The 13600-nt window shown below is 39.2% G+C and overlaps 1 protein-coding gene across 11 annotated transcripts in view; it reads left to right on the forward strand.

Annotated features, from left to right (window-relative positions):
• The window catches only part of STIL (STIL centriolar assembly protein), an 86881-nt gene that overhangs the window by 40655 nt on the left and 32626 nt on the right, over positions 1 to 13600 (forward strand). For all 11 annotated transcript variants that reach the window (XM_055254652.2, XM_055254651.2, XM_063627415.1 and 8 more), the window contains 4 exons: positions 2065 to 2151; positions 6323 to 6473; positions 8249 to 8358; positions 12557 to 12671. In XM_055254652.2, the coding sequence (XP_055110627.1) occupies positions 2065 to 2151; positions 6323 to 6473; positions 8249 to 8358; positions 12557 to 12671 (463 nt within the window). The remainder of the gene's footprint in view (positions 1 to 2064; positions 2152 to 6322; positions 6474 to 8248; positions 8359 to 12556; positions 12672 to 13600) is intronic.

Consider the following 13600-nt stretch of genomic DNA (forward strand, 5'->3'; position numbering starts at 1 on the left):
TTTTTTTTTGAGATGGAGTCTTGCTCTGTGCCCAGACTGGAGTGCAGTGGAGAGATCTCGGCTCACTGCAATCTCCATCCCCCAGGTTCAAGTGATTCTCATGCCTCAGTCTCCTAAGTGGCTAGGATTACAGGCGTGCATCACCATGCCTGACTAATTTTTGTTTTTTTACTAGAGATGGGGTTTTACCATGTTGGCCAGGCTCGTCTCGAACCCGTGGCCTCAAGTGATTTACCTGCCTTAGCCTCCCAAAGTGCTTGGATTACAGGTGTGAACCATCGTGCTCGGCCAGATTTTACCCAATCTTAGGAAGAACTCTAACATATAAAACAGATAAAAGTTTAATTCTATGGCCGGGCGCAGTGGTTCCCGCCTGTAATCCCAGCACTTTTGGAGGCTAAGGTGGGCGGATCACCTGAGGTCAGGAGTTCAAGGCCAGCCTGGATAACATGGTGAAACTCCGTTTCTACTAAAAATACAAAAAATTAGCCAGGCATGGTGGTGCGTGCCTGTAATCCCAGCTACTCGGGAGGCCGAGGCAAGAGAATCACGAACCCGGGAGGTGGAGGTTGCAGTGAGCTGAGATTGCGCCATTGCACTCCAGCTTGGGCAACAAGAATGAAACTCCGAAAAAAAAAGAAAAAAAAAAAAAAAAAAAAGAATGAAACTCCGTCTCAAAAAAAATAAAAAATGTAAGTTGAATTCTCCTAGTTGAAGGTGAAGCCTTACAGCCCTGTTTCTTCAGTATTCTCTCACTACCACTCATCCTTAAGTCACCCTAAAGAACTCAGGGCTCATAATAATACCATTTAAAATCTACTGTCAGGCAATCTTGCAGAAATCCCCATTAGTGTTAATGGCCTTCTCTGTAGAGTAGTAATGATATTTATGTGTTTAATTTTTTTATATATGTATACATGTTTTGAGACAGGGTCTCACTTTGTCACACAGGCTGGAGTGCAGTGGCACAATCATGGCTCACTGCAGCCTCAATCTCTGGGGTTCAGGTGATCCTCCCACCTCAGCCTCCTGAATAGCTAGGACTACAGGCACCGGCCACCACGCCTGGCTAGGTTTTGTATATTTTGTAGAGGCAGGCTTTCGCCATGTTGTCCAGGCTGGTCTGGAACTCCTGGGCTCAAGCCATCTGAGTTAATGACATTTAGACAGAATATTTAGAAATTTATATTCATTCAGTATTGAGTACTTATTATATACAGTGTTATGCTTGATAATGTGTTGAGGTTTAAAGCTTCTTAAAGAATTTAAAATCAAAGTGAGGTGATAAAACATTCAAATGTTCATACACAGAAAAATAAAGTATATGATTTACTATAAAATGACCAGTATGGAAAGTGAACACTTAGTATTTGTAAGAAAGATATGATAGGGAGCATTTTCCTAGAGAAGACAAACTTGAGCTAGACTTTCAATTGTTTAGATAGTAGAAGGAAAGATTGATGGGGAAGGGAACCCACGTAAGGGAATGGCACATGCAAAGTGAATGAGAATGCACAAATGTTCTCTGGACCATGAAATCTACTTATAGTTTGCTACAGTCCTAACATAGGCAATGGATTGTTGATGCTTAAGTAAATATTAAGAGCCTTCTGTGTTGCTGACTACCTGTATATATTATAGCATTTAATCCTCAGCAACTCTGTGAAGTAGTTTTAGGCTGCAAACTAGTCTGTACTACCTCAGCCCATTCTTTCCGGTCCAAGCTAATTCATTCTAGTATACTGCTTTCATCTCTGTTAACCATTTTCTTTCCCACATCTCAGGTAAAAGAGGACAGAGATACACGTGCTTGCTCTCTGTCTTTCTCTTTCTCTCGATATATGTCTATATGTCTGTCTATATATATCAATATAGTTATATAGATACAAATGTCTATATATTCTTCCTCTTAATTATCAGCACGTTTTTAGATTTCTTATTAGTAAGGCTCTTTAATGAATGGCTGATAAAAGCCATGCGTCTACCTTATTATCTTAGGAAGAATGTAAATTATGCTATATATGTAAGTGAGTATGGTTTTTAATTTCTATCTTTTTCTTTTAGTTGGCTGTCTGGAATTATACATATCTATAGTCCTCAGATATGGGCTTGCTGTTTGCGATACATATTCAATTCTTCTGTTCGAGAAAGGCAAGTGATATTTTATTCTGTAGTACTTTATTTCAATCCTTTCCCCCAATCATAGTTTATGGTCCCATTTAAAGTTCATATAATGCCTTAACCTTTTACAATACTTATACATAAACACGTACATTAAGAAAAAACAAACCTTATATTAAATGAGAATAAAACCAGATTAAAAAAAGATGAAGTTGCAGTATACCTGGAAATACCAAGGAATTCACTTGCCTAACCACAGAACACAAACATTTTAGGGGTGGAAAAAAACTGTAGAGATTGTCTACTGTAGCATCCTATTTTGTAATTAAGGAGGTTAACTTTCAGTGAAATGACTGCAAATGAGTTTGGATTTGTTACCTTACAGGTGTTTTATTAAGTTACACAGTGTTACTACTAATACACAAAGAAATACTTAAGACAAGATTTTTAATTTCTTCCTGAAACTGAAGCCTAAACATTGGAATTAATAGTTAGGGAAACTTTACTTTTAACCTCAACTCATTTAATAGATAAAGAAGGTGAGAGACAAATACAGATGTCAGTATTTGTCTCTCATCTTCTTTATCTATTAAATGAGAAGGTCTATTTTTATCTACCTTGGGTGGCTGTAAAGGACTTAAACTATATTGAAAAGGCAGTACAAGCACATAGTAATAAATTGACATATGTAAATATCTACAATAAAAGTACATCTTTCTTCCTCCCCATTTCCCTAGACCCCATTCTCAGAGGCAATCACTGTTAAGTGATATCTTTTGCTTCCTTCCTGAAATAGTCAATATTCAACATAGACAAGTATCACCTTTTCCTGGCCTGTAAAAATTAAACCATAGCATCCTTTCTTTTCTTTATGTTGCTTTTTTCTGTATAAATTATACCTTGGAGATCATTACATCTTGGCATATACAGATTTAATATACATATTTTACAACTGAAGAGTATATAATACATACTGTATTTTAAAAACTGGCCCTTTTGTCTTGCAGATAGTGGTAGACTGAACATTTTATGCATACATCTTGGTGTGCATATGCTAGTATATTTGTAGGATAAGTTTCTAAAAGTGTTTTTTTCTAGGCCAAAGAGTATGTAATTTAAAATTTGGTAGCTATTGCCAAATTGCCCTTCAAAAAGACTGTACCAATTTATAATTTTTCCAGCAGTACACGAGAGTGCCTTTTTCTCTACCTGCACTAACACTGTGAAAGAAATATTTATTTATTGAGCACCTATTATATCTATTATGTTCACAATACGGAGGATCAGAGTAAACAAAATAAAGGTCCCCAGACCAGGCATGGTGTCTCATGTCTGTAATCCCAGCACTTCGGGACTTTGGGAGGCTGAGGCAGGAGGATCGCTTGAGGCCAGGAGTTCCAGGCCAGCCTGGGCACCATAGCAAGACTCTGTCTCTACCAAAAAAAACAAAAAACAAAAAACAAGTTAGCTGGGTATAATGACACATGCCTGTTGTCCCAGCAGGAGGCTGATATGGGAAGATTGCTTGAGCCCAGGAGTTCAGGCTGCAGTGAGCCATGATTGTGCCACTGTACTCCAGCCTGAACAATACAGACCCTGTCTTAAAAAAATAAAATAGGCTGGATATGGTGGCTCACACCTGTAATCCCAACACTTTGGGAGGCCAAGGCGGGTGGATCACTTGAGGCTAGGAATTAGAGACCAGCTTGGCCAACATGGTGAAACCCCATCTCTACTAAAAATGCAAAAATTAGCCCGGTGTGGTAGAGCACGCCGGTAATCCCAGCTACTCGGGAGGTTGAGGCAGGAGAATCACTTGCATCTGGGAGGCAGAGGTTACAGTGAACTGAGATCGCACCACTACACTCCAGCCTGGGCAACAAGAAAATAAATAAATAAAAAATAAAATAGTCCTGCAGAGACAGGCAGTAAACAGAGTAAATAAAATAAATAGTATGTTAAAAGGTGATGAGTACTGTGGAGAAAAATAAAGCCTGAGAGGAGGATGTTGTGTGTCTGAATGCTAGTGGCAAATAAAGAGTTGCCATTTATTTATTTATTTTTTAATTTTTAAATTTTTATGTATTTATTTTATTTTACTTATTTTTTTTGAGATGGAGTCTCGCTCTGTCGCCCAGGCTGGAGTGCAATGGCTCAATCTCAGCTCACAGAAACCTCCACCTCCTGGGTTCAAGCGTTTCTCCTGCCTCAGCCTCCCGAGTAGCTGGGATTACAGGCGTGTGCCACCACGCCCGGCTAAGTTTGTATTTTTTCAGTAGAGATGGGGTTTCTCCATGTTGGTCAGGCTGGTCTCGAACTCCTGACCTCAGGTGATCTGCCTGCCTTGGCCTCCCAAAGTGCTGAGATTACAGGCGTGAGCCACTGGGCCCGGCCAAGAGTTGCAATTTAAATAGGTGGTCAGGGAGGCCGACTTGAGGTGAGGAGGTAAGCCTTGTGGCTGTCTGGGGCACTGTCCTAGGCAAAGGATGTGTTAAGTGTAAGGGCTCTAGGTGAAACAACACGTTACCTCTTCAAGGAGCAGCAAAGAGGCCACTGTAGCTAGAGAGGAGTGAAGGAAGGGGAAAGTAGCTGGAGATGAGCTCAGAGAGGTAAGTGGAGGGCTGTTGTTAAACTTTTGACCTCTGCTAACCTGATAGATGAAAAATAATCTTTTCCAATGATTTATAACCTCATCTTCCAGGAACTGCCAAGTCTTTAGCCATTTTTCTCTTAGATTGTGTATCTTTTCTTTTTTTCTTTTTTTTTTTTTGAGATAGGGTCTCACTCTGTTGCCCAGGCTGGAGTGCAGTGGCGCGATCTTGGCTCACTGCAAGCTCCACCTCCCGGGTTCACGCCATTCTCCTGCCTCAGCCTCCCGAGTAGCTGGGACTACAGGTGCCCGCCACCACGCCTGGCTGATGTTTTGTATTTTTAGTAGAGACAGGGTTTCACCGTGTTAGCCAGGATGGTCTCAATCTCCTGACCTCGTGATCCACCTGCCTTGGCCTCCCAAAGTGCTGGGATTACAGGCGTGAGCCACCGCGCCCAGCCTGTGCATCTTTTCATATTGCTTGTGCTAGCAAGCTCTCTCTCTATATATATAATGTAAAATACATAGAGAAATATATATTTATAATATATAGCAATGGATTTCCCCCCGATTGTCATTTAAGTTTAACAATATTTTTCCTGGCCGGGCGCGGTGGCTCACACTTGTAATCCCAGCACTTTGGGAGGCCGAAGCAGGCGGATCACGAGGTCAGGAGATCGAGACCACTGTGAAACCCCGTTTCTACTAAAAATACAAAAAATTAGCCAGGCGTGGTGGCGGGCGCCTGTAGTCCCAGCTACTCGGAGAGGCTGAGGCAGGAGAATGTCGTGAGCCCGGGAGGCGGAGCTTGCAGTGAGCCGAGATTGCGCCACTGCACTCCAGCCTGGGCGACAGAGAGAGACTCCGTCTCAAAAAAAAAACCAAAAAAAAACAAAAAAAACAATATTTTTCCCAAACAGACTTACCGTTTTTTAGTCATATTTATTAATCTTTTTCCTATCGTGTTTAGAAAAGATTCACCCACTCCAGGTGTATTTACTGAAGTAAAAAAATCACTTGTATTTTCTTCAGATGCTTTTGGAGTTCTACTTTTAACATTTTATTTTAACTTTTCAAGATAGTTATATTTAGATAGCAGAAATTAAACGTTAGTTTTAGATCCCTTGCTATGATTTAGTACAATTATGTTTTATTATCAATTACTGATCGTGCTTTAAGTTCATATTGATAGTAAATCCTCAGTAAAATTAATTTTGAATTGCTCTCTTATTCTTTTTTTTTTTTTTTTTTTTTTGAGACGGAGTCTTGCTCTGTTGCCCAGGCTGGAGTGCAGTGGTGCGATCTTGGCTCACTACAAGCTCCGCCTCGCGGGTTCGCGCCATTCTCCTGCCTCAGCCTCCTGAATAAAATAAATTTTTTTTTTTTTGTAGAGAAGGGGGTCTCTCTGTGTTGATGAGGCTGGTCTCAAACTCCTGGCCTCAAGCAATCCTCCCACCTTTTGCCTTCCTAAGTGGTGGACCCCAGTTTTTGAACAAAAATTGCACCCTTTAGTCATTTTGTTAACTAGATTGGGAGACTCACATGAAATTATTTGAGTGTAATCATGTTATCCTCATTAAATTTTAATTAAATGACATTTTTTTTGTGCAGGGTTTTTTCAGAATCTGGAAATTTCATCATAGTTCTCTATTCTATGACACATAAGGAGCCTGAGTTTTATGAATGCTTCCCTTGTGATGGCAAGATACCTGACTTTCGGTTTCAGTTGCTAACCAGTAAGGAAACATTACATCTTTTCAAAGTAAGTGATTTGATTACCTAGTACATTAGTGACTGTTTAGGGTTTTGCACTTTGGCAGTTTAAACCCAACAGCTTTTACCCTTTAAAATAGTAATCCAAACTATTATGCTTTGTTTACTTATAAATAATCTCAATAAATATTAACTTTATTCATTTATGGTTAAATTTTTTTAGTAAATCTGAGATCATACCTTCAACGAAATTACAATAGAGAACCAGAGGTTACCCACAGAATAACTTGCCCATGTTTTTCTAAAATCTTTGAAGAATGTATCAGTTGTTCATGTATCATTTTATACTTGTGAAGGTTAACTTTGTGGGATCTCAGTACTTTTCTTTGTCCTGACGTTTTTTTTTTTTTTGAGATGGAGTCTCACACTTGCCCAGGCTGGAGTGCAGTGGCGTGATCTCGGCTCACTGCAACCTCCACCTCCCAGGTTCAAGTGATTCTGCTGCCTCAGCCTCCAGAATAGCTGGGATTGCAGGAGCCCACCATCACACCTGGCTAATTTTTTTTTTTTTTTTTTTTTTGTATTTTCATTAGAGATGGAGTTTCACCATGTTGGCCATGCTGGTCTCGAACTCCTGACCTTAGGTGATCCACCTGCCTAAGCCTCCCAAAGTGCTGGGATTATGGGTGTGAGCCACTGCACCTGACCGTGACTGTATTATTTTTAAAATGTGTGGGAATAAGAAATGGTTTTTTATACTTACAGGCCATTATTTATATTATGTATCTAAGGAATCAGAATAGATTGTTACTATATCATCTAATAAAATACCTAGAAACACAACTAGATGATGATCATAGAAAAAGTAGATCTTTAGGCCAGGCGTGGTGGCTCACACCTCCAATCCCAGCACTTTGGGAGGCTGAGGCGGGTGGATCACCTGAGGTCAGGAGGTTGAGACCAGCCTGGCCAACATGGTGAAACTCCGTCTCTACTAAAAATACAAAAATTAGCTGGGCATGGTGCCGGGTGCCTGTAATCCTAGCTACTTGGGAGACTGAGGCAGGAGAATCGCTTGAACCTGGGAGGTGGAGGTTGCAGTGAACTGAGATCACGCCGTTGCACTCTAGCCTGGGCACCAGGAGCGAAACTCCGTCTCAGAAAAAAAAAGAGGAAGTAGATCTTTGAAACTAGGTGTCATTATATGAAAATATTTAAATGCTACTCTTCAATAAAGTTGTTGGTTATTTTAGGTCTCAGACTAATAAAAGTACATTCTTTATTAGAAAAATATTGAATACTTTTAAATAACCACGTGTGTCCACTCAGATCTTATTTAGTACCTTCTTTGAGATCATGTATATGTTATACATCTATATATTTTATATAAATATATATTTTAATATTATATAATATATACATTATATGACATATATATGTTATATAAAAATATCTTTATATAATATATAATATACATTTTATAGGTTATGTAAGCTATAAAGTTTTTGTATTTTAATTACACATGCTATTTTAACTGAGATCTAATATTTTATTTCTGTTTTAGAGACATATTTTATCATTTTATTCTTTAGATGGTATTCTCTCTCATGTCACAGTTATGTTCACTGAATCTGTGATTATAACACAGGTGATTAACTTTTTCACTTATGTAGCAGGGAACTGGACAGTTTACAAAAGAGGGTTACAGAAATCAGAAGTCTGCCACTCCATCATCTAGTGTTTCAGAGCTACTTTTCATCTAAATAGAATTCTCTGGTGTTCTTATTTAAGTCAGATCTCAAAATATGACCTACTTCATTTCAGAATGTTGAACCTCCTGACAAAAATCCAATCCGTTGTGAACTGAGCGCTGAAAGCCAAAATGCAGAAACAGAGTTTTTCAGTAAGGCTTCCAAGAATTTTTCAATTAAGAGGTAAAAGATCTTTTTATTATTATGTGTATGTTTTTTTAAAAATTACATTTATTAGTTTTTGGTGAGTAATTAAAATAACTGTAAATTATTTCTGATGAAACAATTTTTTAAATCTTATGTACCATAAATGTCTTTGCTTTAAATGCATTCCTTCATATTCACTAGGAAGTTGGATAGTAATTTTAATGAAATCGCAACTCTGATATGGTTTTCATTTGGGTTGATGTATTATACAGGAAAAATACAAAAGTATTTGTCAAAAAATTATCTTGCTTTGAAAGAATCTGCTTCCTTATAAGTTTCTTATTTTAATATTTAAATTAAAGGTGGAGTCTCACTGTATTGGCCAGGTTGGTCTCGAGCTCCTAGCCTCAAGTGATCCTTCTGCCTTGGCCTCCCAAAGTGCTGGGATCACATGTGTGAACCATCATCCCCAACCCTTCCTTATAGTTTTAAATCTGGACCTATCAGATAAACTACTGTAAAAGTAACTACTAGCTGGAGTGTGATGGCTCACGCCTATAATCCCAGCACTTTGGGAGTCCAAGGCGGGCAGATCACTTGAGGTCAGGAGTTTGAGACCAGTCTGGCCAACATGGTGAAACCCCATCTCGACTAAAAATACAAAAGTTAGCCGGACACAGTGGAGCGTGCCTGTAATCCCAGCTACTTGGTATGCTGAAGTGGGAGAATCGCTTGAACCCGGGAGGCAGAGGTTGCAGTGAGCTGAGATTGTGCCACTGCACTTCAGCTTGGGCAAGAGTAAGACCCTGTCTCAAAACAAACTCCTACCTAAAAAAAAAAGTTTTAAAACTAAAACTTCTAAAACACACTTGGAGAATATTAATTAAATAAAGTCTTGTGACTTCTTGGGTCAGTATATTCTACCTTTTGTGGTAAAGAAGATATTCTCGGCCAGGCCCGGTGGCTCACGCCTGTAATCCCAGCACGTGGGGAGGCAGAGGTGGGCGGATCACCTGAGTCTCGGGACTTGGAGACCAGCCTGGCCAACGTGGTGAAACCCCGTCTCTACTAAAAATACAAGAATTAGCCGGGCCTGGTGGTGCATGCCTGTAATCCCAGCTACTCAGGAGGCTGAAACAAGAGAATCACTTGAACCCGAGAGGCACAGGTTGTAGTGAGCTGAGATCATGCCACTACACTCCATCCTGGGTGATACAGTGAGACTCCATCTCAAAAAAAATAAAAAAGATATTATCTTGTATTAGGGTTCTCCAGATTAACAGAAACAACAAGATGTGTGTATGTAGAGATATTTGTTTTAAGGAATTGGCTTCTGTATTTGCGAAGGTTTGGCAAATCCAAAGTCTACAGGTAGAGGCTGAGCACAGTGGCTCATCCCTTTAATCCTAGTACTTTGGGAGGCTGAGGAGGGAGGATTGCTTGAGCTCAGGAGTTCGAGACCAGCCTGCGCAATGTGGCGAAACCCTGCCTCTACAAAAACAGAAAAGAAGTACAGAAATTAGCTGGGTGTGGTGGCACATGCCTGTAGTCCCAGCTACTTGCAGGGCTGAGGTGGGAGGATCACTTGCCCAGGAAGTCAAGGCTTCAGTGAGCCACGTTCGTGGCACTGCACTGCAGCCTGGGTGACAAAATGAGACCCTGTCTCAAGGAAAAAAAAAAAAATGTCTACAGGTAGGTTGGTAGGCTGGACACCCAGGGGAAGAATGCAGTTTGAGTCCAAAGGCAGTCTGCTGGCAGAATTCCTTTTCCCTCCAGGAAGTCAGTCTTTATCTTTTTTTTTTGAGATAGGGTCTCACTCCGTCACCCAGGCTGGAGTGCAGTGGTGTGATCTCAACTCACTGCAACCTCCACCTTGGAGGTTCAAGGAATTCTCCTGCCTCAGCCTCCCAAGTAGCTGGGATTACAGGTGTGCATCACCACGCCCGGCTAATTTTTGTATTTTTAGTAGTTTCACCATGTTGGCCAGGCTGGCCTCGAACTCCTGACCTCAAATGATCCACCCGCCTTGGCCTCCCAAAGTGCTGGGATTACAGGCTTGTGTCATCTCACCCAGCCAGGAACATCTTTACTGTCTTAAATTTTAAGACCTTATTCAACATTTTATTGAATATTTATGGAAGAAATAGCCAAACTAAAGAGACAATAGCAATTTCTTTAAGATTGTTATTAAAAGCTACTCAGAAGGCTGAGGTGGGAGGATCACTTGGGCCCAAGAAGTCGAGGTGGAGAGCCATGATCATGCTACGCCAACTGCACTCCAGCCTAAGTAATAGAGTGAAACCCGGCTTCAAAAAAAGTAATGTTAAAAAACCTTGTTTATTTTCCACTCTGGCCTAAGCTTTAATGAGGAACAGTCATTTAAATGTTATCAAAATGTTTGTCTCTCCTAAAATACTGTTGTTATAACTATACAACCTGAAGTTTTTCCTTTTTTTTCTTGGGTACTAAAAAAGCTAAGAAATGAGGCCAGGCACAGTGGCTCACACTTGTAATCCCAGTGCTTTGGGAGGCAGAGGTGGGTGGATCACCTGAGGTCAGGAGTTTGAGACCAGCCTGACCAACATGGTGAAACCCTGTGTCTACTAAAAATATAAAAATTAGCTGGGCATGCTGGCACATGCCTGTAGCCCGAGCTCCTCGGATGCTGAGGCTCAAGAATCACTTGAACCTTGGAGGCGGAGGTTGCTGTGAACTGAAGTCATGCTACTGCACTCCAGCCTGGGTGACAGAGCGAGACTCTATCCATCCCCACTCCCACCCCACCCCCACCAAAAAAAAAAATGCTAAGAAATGGATTTTATTGCTCAGTGTCAACAGTTTTGTGTGTGTATTCATCTTAGGTACAAAACAGATATTAATTCCATGCCACAACTGAGGTATACAAAAGAATGTAACTTAAAAAAATTAGTAATTGAACTTAATGTCTATTTTAAGCCCCTATTTATTCTACTGGATTATAGACACCAAATTTCACCTAATTCAAGATTTCTTTATTCCTTTTTCTCTGGGGTTATATGTAATGTAGAGGGGACTAATGGTATGCCAGTACTGGTGATATGGGGTGACGTGATTCTCATCCATCTGTGCTACAATCTGCAGAGGTGTTTTCATTTGCATCTGGTCTTTGTCAGATTTGTGCAAGTTCTTGCTGTAACTTTTGACCCTTTTCAGGCCACTGGCTCTCTTGTTTCCTGTCCATGCTGCACTGAGCACTTTGGAATATCATTATGTATCTCAAGCTGTCTTGGGTGTCAGAGAAGAGCTTTGTGGGACTGAAGACCCATTTCTGCTTAAACATAATCATGCAGACATTCTGATTGCTTCATTGTAATACCGTGTACAGAAAGAACTCTGTGAAGGTCTGCCTCTTCAGACAATCAGGGTCTAGGGCAAAAGGTCTCTTCTGCTGTTTAATTTTCAAACCTGCCTTGGAGTTTCTGTTGTTCTTCCTGCTAGGGAGGATTCAACTTGCATGAAACAGAATGCAGGGTGCTTTTTTAGGGATCCCATTAATCCTGAGTGCTGTTAGCTTTCATTCTGGCTTTTCTTTTCCCTAATGCATCCTATTGAGACTTTGTCTAGCGTAGGATGTAAAAAAGCCTGATGCATATAGTATTCCAAATCTTTTGTCTTAAACACTAATTTCAGCTTTTAAAACTCTGTACCAGCACTCAGAAATTTTCTGTTTTCCTGGGCATGCCATCTGTGATACAATGAGTATTCCTGACTAAATGGGAGGGTAGTACCTTGATTCCTCAAAGTATTTTCCCATCACAGATATAAGTACATAGGAAAATATAATTCCTTATTTGGTTTTCCTTTTTAATACAGAGGGTTTGTAATATGGTGTGTTTAATAACCTTTAATACTAGATTATAAATTTTTTGACAGCAAGTACTAAGTCTTACTTGTTTCTATATTTATCAAAGTGATCAACTAGAGGGTGCCCAGTGACTTGATTTATTGTGACATTAACAATACAGGGTTAAACTTGCTATGATCAGGTAAATAGGGTAGTTTATTAAGGCTGGCTAGGCCAGCTTCCCTGGTCAACTAACACTGGCCTGAAAAATAAAATAATTTGTGGTTGTCAGATACTAAATTAAATGATCTGAGTACTACTGCAACTTATTAAAGGACTTTATTCAATTTCTAGAAGAAAGAAAACACTGGATTACCAAAGGCTTTTCTGGTCTCCCCTTCTATTCTTTAGGTCTTCCCAAAAGTTATCTCCTGGGAAAATGCCAATACATGATCACGATTCTGGTGTTGAAGATGAAGATTTTTCTCCAAGGCCAATTCCTAGTCCTCATCCAGTGAGTCAGAAGGTATCACTGATTTTAAAATGCATTCACTTTTGTGGTTAGAGACCTAAGTCTCTTCATGGTTAAAACACTAAATAATACTACCTGAAACCTAAGTATCATTCTTAGATATATCTAGCTATTTCTATCTCTATGGTTATATCTATATATAGAGATATAACTATCTTACAGTTATATATAAAATAATTCATATTATATGTAATGATATATACATATGTGTAATATCTATGTAATAAGCATGTATGGTTATTCCTAGAGTAAACTGAGACATAGATTGGTTAAGTTACCTACCCAAGACACACAACTAGTAAGTAGTAAAGCTGGGATTCTAATTCAGGAGGTTTGGTTTTAGAATCTGGTACTTTTAATAACCATATAGACTCAACATTACATACTATCGCTAGAGCTTGACATTGGTTTTTATCACTATATTCTGAGAAAACATTATACTTGCTTTCAGAAGTTAATTGCTAAAATTCTTGTCAAAATTTTTTGATTGCTACCAACCTGTGGGTCATTTTAGAATTGTTTAATTGGTGTAATTACTTATTTTAGAAGAAAAAGGAATGGGAAGGATTTTTTTAAATTAATATCAAATTATAACCAAATTCATCACAGCAAGTATTTTGTTTACTCTTTTTTGCTTTCCAACTCTTAGTTGATATCAATAGAAGGAATAACAGTGAGTGACTTCTTAGTGGAGAAATATTCTGAAACATTTATTGGAAGATTTTACTATTTAAGGTACATAAACATTTGCTACTAGATCTGTGAAAACATTCTGCTTGTGACAATTTTATTTTTTGCAGAGAGGATTTAAAAAGTTGTATAAAACAGTTTCTCATATTGTGTTCTGTGATCTTAGCAGTGTTAGTGTTTTAATAAAAAGAGTTACATTATTAAGTAAGTTTGGGAAGTGTTTAGTTTTATTC

This window comes from Symphalangus syndactylus, chromosome 12, assembly GCF_028878055.3.
Source record: "Symphalangus syndactylus isolate Jambi chromosome 12, NHGRI_mSymSyn1-v2.1_pri, whole genome shotgun sequence".
In the NCBI taxonomy this organism is placed as follows: Eukaryota; Metazoa; Chordata; class Mammalia; order Primates; family Hylobatidae; genus Symphalangus; species Symphalangus syndactylus.